We start from the raw sequence: 15,459 nt of genomic DNA, 5'->3' as shown, positions 1-15,459 counted from the left end.
TTAACAACGGATATTGACCCAGAAACTTAAATTTAATTCAATTAATTTTTAGGATTCTGAATACCTGATCACACGATTAAAAATACAGATTTTTTGAATTTTCAGAATATAGGAAAGAAGGTTTAAGTGAGCAAAAAAATATGGGATTTTTGTTTTGTGATAACTACTTTTGGTAAGTGAAGAGTAAAAGGAGGGAGTGGGGCAGGTAGTTGTATTTTACGGATAAACATTTTTTTTTAAATGGATAAGGAGCATGGAGGAGTATACTCTTGGGAGTATAGTATAAGAATTGGAATATGCCCTTAATAATTATGTAAAAACAAATGTAAACTATTGATGGTAAAGAAAGACAAACTAAAATTAACAGCAAATGTCAGTACTCAGTAGCATGAAATACAGTATCGTTCACACCCTCGAAAGTAGCATTCAGCTGCCCTGGGAAAAGCTAAAGAAAACCCTTGCAGCATGTCAAGCTTGACCATAAGCTACAACAAAAATCAATTCTTAAATGTGCTACAATTTCCAAAACATCAAGGCCTCAAACATAATCGCAGCTGCTGTAGATGAACCCTCTCAGTGTCTCATTAGAGGGTCACCAGATATTAGCCATACAATGCACGCCAAGGCTCCTCGGTTTTTGTCGTTGTCCTAGTGTTCAGCTTGATCTGGATTCTATCAAAAGATAATGAGAAGGCATTCGCCAGATGCTCCCCCAATTTAAGTAGTACCTATCGACAAGAATAACTTAAAGTTGGTCACAAACAAATAACCAGGTAGCAGAAATTTTTGAGGCAAGGATAGATAGTGAGAATGTTCTTCGAATAAGAGAGCTTCTGAAAACAGTCGGCAACAAGGTTCTATGTTTCCGCTAAGTTACTCATGTCACATTTTCACATACTTCTCATTAATGGAACAAAAACATCATTTGGGACAAACAATAGAAATTTTCCATCATTTAGTCCAGTCCAAAACTTCGACATGAGCTCAGGCTGGACAGCTGTAGCTAAGTATAGTTTCCAAGGTAAATGGTGAAGATAAAGAAACTAATCCATCATCCTTACCCTCATCTGCAAATCATGACTAGTGCACAGTTGTATGTTATGGGGTTTGCTCAACCAATCATCAAATATAAATTATTGTATTGGAAATTTGGAACCGGGTTAATTGGCAAACTAGGATGCCAAAGCTCTTTATATATGAGCCAAACCCCTAGGAGGTAGTAGCGTTCAATAAACTTGAAGCCATTCCTCAAACAAAATTGAACACTGAACCATGCAAAACTTTCAATGGAGTTTGGTAAGCCAAACATCGAATTGAATTTTTTTTAACGGAAATTTGGAACCGAGTTCATCGACAAACTAGATTGCCAAAGCTCATTGTATTTGAAGCAAATTTTGGGTTGGTAGCGTTCAACAAACTCAGAGCCATTTCTCAAAACAATAGAACACTGAACCATACGGTTGCCTAAGCTCTTTCTCTTAGAATAGGTAGCGTTCAATAAACTCGAAGCCACTTCTCGAACCAAATTGAATATGGAACCTTGTGGTTGCCGAAGCTCTTTATATCTGAACCATTACTACTACTACTACTAAACATTACGTTAAGTACGCCTACGCCTACCAGTACACCTAGTCCTGCTCCTACCACTATCACTACCACTACCACTACCACCACTAAAAATAACTACTTAACAATCAAAGGAAGTCATATAAGCTCTACATGACAACATTCCTTCCTTCAACAGATCTACAACTCTAATTGATGAAGCAAAGCCGTGTAATCAAATAAAGGAAAATCCAAGACTTTAAAACTGTTAAATCACTGAAATGTTCATGTGATTTAAAGGTAGGAGTTAGCTACACAGCAAGGACTGCTAAACTACCATTCCTTTTGTAGTTTGAGATCTTATTTTTCACTCTTTATCAAATACATTCTGATTCCTAACTTTAGTCACGTATTCTATCGGCTTTGTATACTTTGACAGTGACGATATAAAGAATGGCACGATAACGTAAGTTTGTTCATATTCATGAATCATGATCAACAATAAAAGCGGAGTACCTTAAATAATGAAAAAAATGAAATTGTAACATAACACAACATAAATAATAGAGAGAAAGGGTGGACTGGAAATATGATGAATCAAAATTAATGGAAGGGAACACTTATAGTTCAGTCTCGAATCCACCTTACGGAAAGGGGGGTCTGGACTGGAATTTCGTTACCTCTTGTTCTCCCTTCACGCCTATTATCCCAATCAGAACTGCAGTAGGAAATTTAAGGCAGTGGACAAACTGAAGCAAACAGGCTAATGGCTCATAATGAATCTTCAAAGATGAAGGTGCTTGTTCAACTGTTCTAATTATTTCTTTAGTGAAGGCCATTGTAGGCCCCATCTGCAAGCCATAAAGTGAGCTTCCTTCATTATTTAGTGATGAATTCTTATCATCACTCTTCAGCTTTGCAGCTGACAGAATGTATGGAAGTGTGAGAATCACATCAGATGACTGATATTCTCTGGTTATTGACCTTAAAATTTCATGGAGCGCACATGGCAAAACTGGAGGCTCATAATGTTCCACAAGCAACAAGGAAACCTGAAAAATGGAATGAATAGGCAAAGAAGTGTAAGATAAATCACACTAATAACATATGTAGAAGCCATAAAAACCCTTAAAAAAAACAAAAACCAGATAAGCTATTACTAATCACTTTTCACTCTCCAAAGTCCAAACTCTACATAAACATGCAGTCAGACATTTCAGAATCTTATCACAATTATGTAACAGAAAAGAATACTCGGGCATATATCAACTACAATTGCATGATGTGCTTTTGCGCTACCTCATTCCGAATGCACGCATGCACTGTCAAATTCGGTTTGGGTACAATATGGGTTTGATTGAATAGAATACAGGTTGCAAGACGAGTAACTTCCAGTTCAGGTGGAATATAGGATGGGTGTATGTCAGGTTTGCGTATAATATTGGTTGCATATATGTGGGTCGTTCGCCGGATTAAGGTCAGGATATGGGTCAATTGACTCAATTTAACAAGCATGGACAATTAACAAGCAGGCTTGAAATTAGAGAACGTTGCAAGGTTATCGAACAAGTGCTAAGGATTTGAGATATGCAGTCCAGCCCACTAAAGACCCGCAAAATAGTAAACCTGTGGACAATGGGGATCGATCCAAATTCCTACATTCGAAGATGAAGCTTTTTGAGTCCAAACAGCCTACAATGTACACGTCATAATTTTAACCAAGGGGAATAACAAAAGAATACAATAACGACAGTTATTATGAAGCTTTATGTTAGCCAACCTCAAATTATTTTGATACACAGGCTTTGTTGGTGTTTGAGAAGGGAAAGAGTGAGGGAAAAAATTAACTATTTTCTTTGATAAAAGTCAGGAACAGTATTAGAAAACTGATGGAGCAATATAGGGCAGGAATTTCCTCTAGTTATACAGCCACAGGTGAAAAGCACTGAATGTAGCCAATCGGTATCCATTAAAGATACATGTGGCCTTAGCCAATCAACATAAGAATAATGAACATGCCATCTAGCAACAGAAAATGTGCCACGTATGATAAACTTTTCCAATACCACCACATAAATATAACAGGTTCGTGAAATTTGTTAGTTATTGACACAGCCTAGTCGTATAACCAAATCAAAAGTAATTCAAACAACAAAAAAACACAAAGATAGGCAAGGCGAGTATCGATCCACAGACGGTGAGTTAAAAGTTGATTGCTAGATGTTTAGTTTACATCAAGTGATGTGTTGGATTTTGGATTTTGGTTGAGTTTTAAACTAAAAAAAACTAAATGACTAACAACAAAATGAACTAAAATAAACAATGAGAACAACTAAATGCAATAAAAAGAGATTGGTGATAACAATGAGAGGGAAACTAGGGTTTTCGGGTTCACTCATATGACAAGGGATGTGTCGAGACACAGAATGAATGTGTCGAGATACAGACAGAATGAGGTCGAGATCAGGGTTTAGCTACGTCCTCTAGACCTTATGATATCCTTACAATGACACTAACGGGCTCGCGTAATTCGGTAAATCCTACCAAAATTATGCGGTTCTACTAACTAAACTACTTTTGATCTTAAGATTAGCAAAATAACAAATAACGTATAGGCTCTCGTAATTCAGTAAATCCTAGCAAAATTATGCGGTTCTACTAACTAAACTACTTTTGATCTTAAGATTAGCGAAATAACAAATAACGTATAGGCAGTCTACCAAGGCCTGTCTGGTGCCATGGTGCCATGACTAGTGGAGATTGAAGATCGGAGCTTGTAAATGAGGATTTTAGGGTGGGTAATTTCCGTGGGTTTCAGTTCTACTGTAGAAGGGTAGAGAGTGTAATTTAAGCTATGAGGAGAAATAGGGTGATTTTGGATTTTTGGGTGCTTTGAAGAGCTGAAAAGTCAATCAATTGGTTTAATATGGTTTTGGCAATGAAGGGAGAGGTTAGATTTGGAGGCATAGATGACCCATTTGGAATAGAGTCCTTCATAGGTACGGAATGAGATGATAGTTTAGGCATTTTTGTAGGTTGGTTGGGAGTGTTTATGAGAAGATTGTTAGGAAGGTTGATAAGAGGAAGGTTGTGGGGTTGGTTGTCTTCGCCCTCGAGCAGCCAAAGGGGTTTTCTAACTCCACTTCCAAAACATCCTCTACAAAACGATTGAAGTGCTCCATTGTAAGTTCTGGATTTGATTGAGAACATTTATGATTTATCTAAACCCTTGAAGAGCTTGCATACTTGCAAAATGTTCTCTCGATCTTGGGATCTAGCTAACGAAATCTCCTCTTTATCTCGAGATTGAATGGCAAGTTTTCGCTGTTGGGAGCTCACTTGGGCATGCACAAAACTAAACACAAACTATGAGAACGGTCTTAAGGGAACCAAAGACAAGAGTATAAACAAAAACAAGAAGCAACTAAAACAAACACCTCTCTAGCAACGGTGCCAAATTTTGACACGGTCTGGTCGTACAGCCAAACCAAAAGTAATTCAAACAACAAACTGAACATGTAGAATGGCAAGTCGAGTATCAATCCATAGAGAGTATCGATCCACATGTGAGTCGAGAGTTGATTGCTTGTTGTTTAGCTTACACTAAATAATGAGTTAAGTTGGGCTTTTTGGTGTGACTAACAATGCAAAATGAACTAAAGTAACAAAAAAAATAACTAAATGCAATAAAAAGTGATTGGAGATAGCAATGAGAGGAAACTTGGGTTTTTGGTTCACTCATATGACATTTGGAAAGCACTTTAGAAGCAAATCTCACGATCACTCTCCCATTAACAACATCAACACAATCTCATATAATCAATCTCAATCTCCCTAACAACATCACATATAATCACTGAAAATTCCGCTCTATCCTAGGGGAGATCTACTCACACACACTTAACTCAATCATAACAATAAACACAAGGACAGCAACAAATAACATGTTTATAAGGAGATTACTAAAACAAAGAAGATTAAACCAAAATAGAAGAGTAAAGACAAGAAATTTTACCAACAAACAAGTATTAGAGCGGAAAGATTAGAACTTGCATTAACCAAATTATTAAAAGATTCAATCTTGTCTTGATTAGTACTAAAACAAGGAAATATTACAGATAATTAAGAGAGAGTTTAAGTTAAACACAAGAAATTTTGATCTAGGGTTTTGTGCCCATAGAACTCTTCTCCTCAAGCTATTTATAGTTTTATAGTACTACACAAGATGACATAAGAGTATCTTAAGAGAAAAATCCCCGACGGTCCCCTTGCCGCCTATGCCCTACAAGTGTTGAACCTAAATGGCCAAAAATCAAGAAGAATTACAGGTATGTCCAGCCGGTCGACCGGCCCTCTGGTAGGACCTTAATAAAACAAATGACATTATACCAAATACTTGCTGCTGCCAAGTGGGTTATTGCGTCCGGAAAATTGGAACTCGTAGCAAATGGGCAAGCTCCTATAACTCTGAGTAACATAAACTTGAACTAGGATAGGAATCGAATTGAAAATAACGACGAGAATTGTAAAGAATCGCTGATAGTTGACAATAAACCAAACAAGTGCCAGTTACCTGAATGAAACCGTTGTTATCAACAAAATTAGCAAGATGGGCACATGCTTTTTGATCCTTAATACCGTATTCTAACAAGGAGAGCTCGAAATTGGTAACTCTGTAAACATACAAGTGCAGGAGATTAGAGTAGATACAATTTCTGATGTACAAAATAAAAGTGTCAAGTGTTAGAAAAAGAACATACGATTTAGAAAGAGAAGAATTAGGGTTGGGTTGAAGGGCATTGTAAATTGAAGTACCAAATCCTTCTGGATCTTTGAACAGAACTATCAACTTGCTTGCTACCTTCATCGATTACTTATTAATGCTCCGTACAGTGTTTATTCAAGCTGCAATCTACTGCTGATCACTGATGTGATGATGTACTGTATAAATAACCACCCACTCAAACGGAATGTATGCCGTATGCGACATTTCCAAGTTCCAACCCAAAAATTTGTGATAATCGGATACGCTCGATACCAGACCCGCCAAATAGATCGTACCGTGTATCGTTTGTGTTCGTGTTACATGTAAACGGGTCAAAAACACTCAACCCAAATCCAATCCAATTAAATCTCGTGTCGTGTTCATGTTGACTCACTTACATAAATGGGTTATCAATCCTCAACCCTAACCAGTTAATTTCGTGTCGGGTTCGTGTCATATTTTCGTGTCGACTCACTTATATAAATGGGTCATTAAGCCTCAACCCAAACCCATTAATTTTGTTTCATGTTCGTGTCGTGTTTTCGTGTCGTGTCATTATTTGCCAGCTATACTTGATACGACACGGCCCAAAATGTAAATCTCTAGTAAAGCGGTTTTATGATATATCTATAAAATCTAATTAAAAGGGTATGTAACGGCAAATTTTGTATTGCGATAATTGAAATACAAAATAAGGAAACAAAATAAGTTTTTATTAATATCAAAAAAGTTCATGTACAATTTCTAATAATCCCTTGATTCTAACTAAACAAATAGGGTACGCGAGCAAGATCCACAAAAGCGGTGTGCGTGGGTTTGGGGGTTTTACGCGCGACGTTGACTTATATTCTCGGGAGGGTCCGACGACTTGAATCTCTTTTGAATGTTTGAATATTTGAGTTTGAGTTTTTGAGTTGCACAGGCGGCACAAATTTGTTGTGCTTATTGACTGCTTACAATGAATTTCACGAGTTTTTTTTAGAGAGAATTACAAAGCTTTTCTCTTCTTCTTCTTTCTTCGAGTTTTTCTCCCTTTCACCTTCAAATGAATGAGGTTCTCTATTTATAAAGAAATAGTTGGGCTTTTCTCGGACTTGGTTGCAGGCCCATTTCTCGGCTTGCTTACGATTTTAGCCCAAATTGACTTCTGTTTGGATCCGAATAACTCAGAATGACCCGAATTTGATTTAAAAGGAACAAAATATTTATTATTGACTCAACTTAATTAATTTACACTTAAAATAATTTTTAAGTGCCTACAAATTGCCCCCTTGAGACTTTGTGTAATACCCGGATTCTTTGCGACATGCAAAAGTACCATGGGATGTGTGAGGAGACCTCAGGTTTGGTGGGAGAACTACTCGGAAGCAAGGGATGACCGTATACTTGACCAAGTGTGACCTAGACTAGACCTAGTAGGGCTGCAGTGGACCGAGTTAAGGGTTTACTTGATCTAGTAGCTGACACTCGGTTGAGTGGGCGAGCACTCGACCGAGTGAGTGGCACTCGACCGAGGGGACTCGTCACTCGACCGAGTGCCACTGAACAGCACCCGATAAACGCCAATTTCAGGATTTCATCTTATCTTATCCAAATCATTTCCTCCTCCTTCCTTGTTACTCTAAACTCTCTCCCTTCTCTCCAAAACCCTCACAAACACATTCTCATAGGATTCAAGCTTGATTTGGTGGATTATTCATCTTCCTTCTTCCTTTCTCTTACTTTGTAAGTTAAGATCTACCCTTCTCTAATTAGTTGAAACCCTAACTTTTGGGGGTTTTGTTTTGGGTAATTAATTAGTAATTAGTGTATGTAATATAAGTGAGTAGTGGGTGAAAATAAAGGGTTTTGTAGTGTATAAAGTGTAGGATTTATTTGTGATAGTATTGTGTGGTTTGTATAGGATGAGAGGGTTTCATGAGACGGAATCGGGTCGGATTCGAGTAGAAGAAGATATGCTAAAAGGTAGGTTTATCCTTCTCGGTTTCAATAATGTATGTGTGTATATTTGTGTGTCATTTACATCATTTACATATTATGAGTTGTATTGTATCACATGGTAATGTTTGAGGATCTTGGTGAGTCGCTTATGTTGTTGGAAATGCATTATAACATGATATTGGTTTATGAGGACTCATGGAGTCGGAATAATTGAGTAATAGAGGTCTGTGACATGTTGAAGAGTGTATTTCATAATTAGTCTTACTTTGGTGTGTTGTGTTGCATATTATATCATTGCGGTTGTATATGTTGAGGACATGATTGTTGTTGAGAATACGTAAGACGGTTAGGAGATCGTCTTACGCTTGAGTCGCCTCTTGGAGCTTCCCACTCCAAGAGGGATGTGCACATTAATGACTTGAGTACGGAGGGACTCGTGTGGTTGAGACACGACGTCTGGCAGGGGATCCGGTTGGCTTCCGAATCCGATACGTTTAGGCGTGTCCCGATACCTATTTGTGAGGTTTGGTGTCGTTGGCGTGTCCCTAGCACCGGTGGTTATGGGTACGTTTGGGCGTGTCCCGGTACTGACATGGTGATTGTATAATAATGTCTCATTCATATCATTGCCATGTTGCATATTTATCTATCACGTTGTTTCTTATGTTTATTTATTGAAATTGGCGTGTTGTGTGTCTGTGTAAATTGTCACCTATTTCCGGGGTTGCCTGTGTCAATCCATATGATATTTCCGATCATATGGGGAGCAGGTTAAGTACAGGTTGGTTTGATGTCACGCGGAGATGGGACGAGCATCGGACTTGGAGTCGAGTAGCATAGATAGATAACTTAGATGGTAGACAAGTTGTATATTGTCTAGTTCCCATTTATCATTCATTATTAATTCATTTGTAAATCACTAAACTTGTTATTTATATTAATTGTTTCTTAACTGCAACTCCGATTCACGCCTCGAGAAACCGAGATGGTAACATCCTCTCATTACCTTGGCAGGGTAAGAAGAGGGTGTTACAAAGTGGTATCAGAGCGACGATTTTAGAACCTAAACCAATGAACCAAAATGAACCTAGGTTTGTCTAATAAAATGAACCCAAAATGAGTACAATAGGAGGTCAGTTTTGGATGAGTAGGTGCCCTCATATCAAAACTAGTGCCTATTGTCTCGGTTGGTCACTACGTGAGTGGTTATGAGTATGGGAGAATGTTACGTGGCACGTCGCATGATTGCATGTGTATGTGATTATCGTTAAGTTTCTTGCATAATATACTTGTTCAAATGACGTGTGATTATGTATGGAAGTTGGATGCTTGGATTAATGTATGTATCATGTTTTGGAAATGATTAACATGTGTTAGTATGAGGACAATAATTCCGTTCTTTGGATTCATATTGCATGCTAGTTAAGTACTTGATAGTGTTATCAATGGCGTAGGATTAGTAACGGATATTGATAGAGTAGCTAAGAGTACTACGGTAGTGTGACAAGGACGATACATAGGATGATGTATTCGGGGTGAGTCATTGATAGACGGTGGACTCCGGAACTTTCTATTTATGTTGCAGGGATACCATCCGTCAAACCTAATATGAAATTGCAAGCCGTAAGGAGTCACTCAAGTGAGTACGAGCCAGCACTCAACCGAGTGACATATCACTCGACCGAGTGGACCGTTCTACTCGACCGAGTTGGTTTAATCCGGGCCTAGAAAAATTCCGGGATTGAGCACTCGACCAAGTAACTCGGCCGATGTGCCTACTCGAGCTGAGAGATTACACGGGTTTAACCCTTTTCCTCATTTATTATCTTATTCTTCTCATTTCACCTTGCAACTTCCACTTCAAAACTTCCCAAAAATCATTTTTGCAACTCCATTCTTCTCCTTTGGTTCTTAGAATCAAGATTCTTACTTCATTTGACCTCTTTAATTATTACCATTTCAACAATGTAAGTGGTTATTCTTTCAAGAGTTTTCCCCAAATTGATTTTTCTAGATCTACACTAAATAAGTGTGTAGCCCTGCCAGATTACCTATCGCAACAGGTAATCCTCATCGCCAGTGGGGGACCGCAGCCTTGCCCACCTAAGCCCCGCTCATCGCAACGAGCAATAACCCATGTCCAATAATGTGCACACCCCCCTCGTGACGGGAACCACAAGGGCCGAATCAAGGGCATCAAGTCATTCCCGAAGATGACTCCACTCAGTCGAGGACGCACCTCGCAAACATTGACAAACAACAACCAATCCAACATCCAAGATAAACAATTCCAATAATAATTCCAATCATGCCAATACAACAATTATCATCGTCTTAAATCAATTAAACGGGCAACTGAGTAGGGAAACCCTACCTTATCATGAATCCGAATCACAAGCACACAACGGAAGCTACAATTGTTCCTCTACGAATCCTTCACCTAATAACAATCACAACAATTCTAATCATAATCATGCCAATCTACCTTTTCCCCCAAATTTAATCATTAGGGCAAACACTAAAAGACAAATCTAATCAAATGACAAAATACTAGTGACTTACCGTCGAAACTGATGTGAAAGAGATGAACGGAATACTCACGAATGATCAATTGCGTTGAGAGTGATTAAGGGTGATTAGAGGAGTGAAGAATGTAGTTTCGGTTTTGGTAAAAATGAATAGAAACTGTTAAACGGGGTTTATATAATCTTTAATCACCATTTATCAAACCGCAGAAATTAATCCCGTCAGGCCGGTTATTCGGTCGAGTACCTGGAGTACTCGGCTGAGTACGCCTTACTCGGCTGCGTGTTCCTGGGCAGTACCCTGAGCAGAAAACACACGACACCTTACTCGGCCGAGTTAGCCCTATTCGGCCGAGTAAGTTAGACTTAGAAAACCGTGGTATTACAGTCTTCCCTTCTTAAAACGAATTTCGTCCCCGAAACTCACACGCATACCTACATGGCAAGAACACATACCACTGCACGCACCAACCATCACCACATAACTCTCATCCTCTATCCTCGACATTAACTCACCCAACACGCCTAACACCTACCTAAAAACGCAGCTCACAATATAGCATCCACTATAGAGTAGCCCACCTAGCTCCATAACTTTATCGAATACCAACAACACCAGTGCCGCCAACTTTGCCTTACTCCCATACCGCTCACTAGCAAAACCAATATCACTATTATCTATAAAGCAAGTTGTTACATTCTACCACCCTTAAAATGAACATCGTCCTCGAAGTTTACCCACACTCATAAACGTCACCACCAAAAATTGTCAACACTATCGTAACCATACTTACCTAAAACTTTACTCCGTAACCATACACATAAAATACATACTACTACAAGCATAACCTTTACCTTTCATAATATCAACCACAAGTCCATCCTTTATTCTACATCATGACTCAACACTTCCAAATATACCACCGTACGCATAATCATCACTCTTTGTCGCATCCTACTCCTCTAAAGATAAATGTTACGTTCTCGTAACCCAACTAGTACTAGATCCTTAGCTATTGCTTCCCCTTATCACCCTCTCATGTCACTGACAATCGACTATAACTTTAACACCAATAACCATTCCCAGTTCCAAGGCTCTCTCCCTCCCTAATTCCATACTCTTAATCATTCCGCACTCCACCTAACATTTACCACAAAATCCTCAACATAACCACTACCAGGACTCTCCCACATTACCGCACAACCATATTCTTTTCTATTGGCGTACCTATCCCCACCACCTAACTCACGACCCAAAATTGTTACACACCCACTTGATCCTCAAATTCCCCTTTTTATTGTCATCACACTCGTCTATAACTTAACATGATACTAATTCCCAAACACTTCATACTTACTGCTCCGATAAAAGACTATGAACCAACTGTAACTTCCAGCTCAGTACCCACATGTTCTGCTAATTACTTGCCACAACTATGTTAACAAAAGTCTCATCTCACATAAGATCGAAAGCGTTCCAACCACCTCCCACAACTATGTTTTTTCAACAAGGTATCATGGTGATTATGACAACATCGACCACCTTTGCAACTCTGTCTTCCATATTATACTCTAGCATCACCCACAAGTCAAAATCACTCGAAACAACAGTAAACAGAATAACAATATATATGCCTATACTAGACTAACATATACTTTTAGAAGTTCGTCTCACCAGTATTCCGCCTACTCCACCACAACCGATGACGGCATCACAACACTGCCACCAACAACCGCAGCGCAAAAATACCCCCATCGCAACACAGAGTACTGTGCCCGGATCGCAACCCGAGACACCACAACCACATAGTTAATCATCGCAACTTATAAAATCTCATAATTAATGACTCAGTACAACTTCCTTGATAAAAGAAAACTTCCTTAATACCGCTTTACTAGATCACCAAAACACAACATATTGCACGGAATAATTAGATAACAACTTTATGAACATCATACCATACTACTACTCATGAGGTCAGAACTTCACACCATCACTTTGTAGATACCTCATTTCTACACCTCCCGCTAACCACCCAGTGATGATTGGGACGCACGTTTGATATGCGAAACGATTTTATGACAGTCCATAAGTTCATCGACAAGTGATAGCTCAAACACTTGAGTCAACCCCTTGGTCGTCATCTACGCACCGATACGGTCGTTTTGACAGTAATTAGATTTCACTTGGAGTCCGGGTCAAAAACCGCTTCATTTTCTAAAAACCGTTTAAATGCCGAGTCGGAATATTCCGGAATGTTCTAGAATTCTCTAGATATTTATTCCTAATTTAAAATAATTTTTTTTGTTTAAATATCTTCCGTATCTTGTGTTTTATGGAATAAAGAAGTGTAGATCTACCGAAATTCCATAATAAAACGCAGAAATCTTTCTTGCTGAGGAGCAAACCTCTGGGGAAAGGACGCAGCAGGTGTTGCGCCTCTTCGAAGGATCGCAGTAGCAGCAGCGCCTCTTCTCCAGCCTTATTTTCACGCTTTTCAGAATATTTCTGTGATTTATTTCCATATCCGTGTCATTCCATAATTCCTCCGTGTGATTAGTATAAATAGAGACCTTCGGCTTCCATATTTGACACGCGAGTGTTTCGCTCCTTTTTTCTCTCTCTCTTTGTATTCTAGACCACGCTATTGCTTTCGACGCCTACGTGCTTGATCAATCGACCACGTAAGCTCAAATCATTCTGAGTCTCATTCACGTTGCATAGACCGACCAATTTGACCAACTCCACTTTTAATCTATCTAATCAATCTGTTAAATCCTCTAACGAGAGCACTTTCAATGCATATTCGAGTCGAGAATCACTAACGTTAACTTTAGTCAATCTCGTTTCGTCAAACATGTAAGTCCGAGGGTGTAAATCCTATTTTATTATTGTACTTTTATTTTGTATCGATTAATGTAGATTTATATCAAAAGCACGTTCAAAAACCGATTTAAAATCCATCTTTTAAAACCGTATTTACAAAACAGCGGAGGTCAGACGTCGAGAAGAAACGCAGCAGTAGCAGCTGCGCCTCTTCGAAGGGTCGCAGCATCTGCTGCGCCTCTTCCTGGGGATGCCGCTACTCCTGCTCTTCTTCTTCTTCTTCCTCGACTTCCTACAATTTTCTTATTCTTTCCTTTTCTTTCGTTCCTTTTGCTATTTTCAGTATAGAAATTGTATTTTAACTAATCCCTTTCAAATTACAATGCTTAATTCGTCCTATATCTCGAGTAATTCAATACTTGCGGGTTTTCGCCGTTTTAATTCAAATCGATTCTTCTGGGTTTCGACTTGTTCATGTCGAGGTTCTGGGGTCCTAATTTGATACATAAGTTTTCTTATTTGTCCAGTTTCGTTAATCTAACCTCAAGGTTCGTTCTTTTTGTATTTCCGACACGAGTTAGTTGTAATTATGTAAACCTTTGTAAATTCTCGTTTTTTATTCGCTTTATGACTTGTCCAGATGCAGGAAATCAATTAAAGCACTTCAATTCGAGTCTAACATTGATAATCCATCCCAATTTTACCAACGAACAATAACTAACCCGCGGGTCTGACTTTCACAGTCAGAACCCAACTCAAGAACAGACGCAGGAAGTGCTGCGCCTTTTCTAGAGGACGCAGAAGATGTTGCACCTGTTCTGGGTTGGTTTTTGTCCCTGAACTCTTTCTTGCTTTGACGTAGTTCCTAATTACGGTTTAAATCAACTATTATCCGTATTATCACCTCTAATCTGACGTATTTTCATATTTTAAATTCTTTTTTATTTTATTTTCTTCTTCGAAATCCCGTCTTTGAGCGTGCTTTTGACGTAGATCAAATAAACCCTGTAATTTTTGTAATTTTAATTGTTGTAATTCATTTATCGTAATTAGTTTTATGTATGATTTATTTACTTGGCATTCACAAGTAATTAATCTAATTTCCAACTTCGACCCACATTGTTTGCTAAATTACGTGTTAACTGTGGACATGGGCCACATGCACGCCAAGCCAATCTGTGGACGTACATCGTTCTCTTTGAAAGCCACGCTCGGCGGCGTAAAAATGCTTTCGACCGAATCGTTTTAGATCGGTCGGTTTCGTTTCGGCAAAGGCCACGAAACGATGTTGAGATGTTTGGAGTCGCCACCAAGCATTTGTGGGATGCTTGGAACCCGTTCGAAATCCACTTTATACCTCGGTCAAACGAAGCACAAAGCAGTGTTTGACATAGGTACTAAAGATAAGGACTCGTCCCCCTTTTAGCATTCTATGCCTAAAATGACTCTCGTGCGCCCTGGATAAGGCCATCCACTATCCAAAGGTTCTGAGTAAGTGGTGAGGGTACGTATTGGGAAGTCCTTTAATTGGACACCCAATCCCGCTCGCGTTAGCGGCCTCTACTGATCGATCGTGGTTGTTTAAGTGCAAGAGTTGATAAAATGGTAAATGCATGAATGCATAGCACATCCAAAAGTTTAACCTAACATGTGAAAGTTTTCTAAGTCGGTTTGTTTATCCAAATATCAAGTAAATGATGTCGAGTTGGATTAAGATTGATTTGCATGTGAAAACGGAAATTAAACATCCATTTACCAAATTCGGATTATGATGCTTAACACGATCCATTATTTGAAAAAGGGTGTCAAATGACAAAGTGTAAAAACGCAAACTCGTCAATCTGATCCGTCACGTA

At 38.8% G+C, this 15,459-nt stretch overlaps 1 protein-coding gene across 1 annotated transcript; it reads right to left on the bottom strand.

The window, feature by feature from the left end:
- Window positions 1–337: 337 nt before the first annotated feature.
- LOC141611866 (uncharacterized) lies at window positions 338–6,564 on the bottom strand. Its single transcript, XM_074430516.1, has 4 exons — window positions 6,306–6,564; window positions 6,119–6,218; window positions 2,226–2,597; window positions 338–728 (listed from the first exon to the last, which is right to left on the bottom strand). Exons 1-4 carry the CDS (start codon window positions 6,410–6,412, stop codon window positions 603–605), a joined length of 705 nt encoding a protein of 234 aa, XP_074286617.1. The 5' UTR covers window positions 6,413–6,564; the 3' UTR covers window positions 338–602.
- Between the last annotated feature and the right edge of the window lie 8,895 nt (window positions 6,565–15,459).

The sequence above is a fragment of the Silene latifolia genome, chromosome 11 (assembly GCF_048544455.1).
Source record: "Silene latifolia isolate original U9 population chromosome 11, ASM4854445v1, whole genome shotgun sequence".
Lineage (NCBI taxonomy): Eukaryota > Viridiplantae > Streptophyta > Magnoliopsida > Caryophyllales > Caryophyllaceae > Silene > Silene latifolia.
Note: the sequence above shows the minus strand (reverse complement) of the source record. Positions and strands in the feature narration are given on the sequence as shown.

Coding starts and splice junctions, on each gene's coding strand:
- LOC141611866 (XM_074430516.1), bottom strand. CDS start 6,412: ATGAAGGTAGCAAGCAAGTTGATAGTTCTGTTCAAAGATCCAGAAGGA. Junction 6,219..6,305: donor AATTCTTCTCTTTCTAAATC/GTATGTTCTTTT, acceptor GTATGTTTACAG/AGTTACCAATTTCGAGCTCT. Junction 2,598..6,118: donor ATAACAACGGTTTCATTCAG/GTAACTGGCACT, acceptor TCCATTTTTCAG/GTTTCCTTGTTGCTTGTGGA.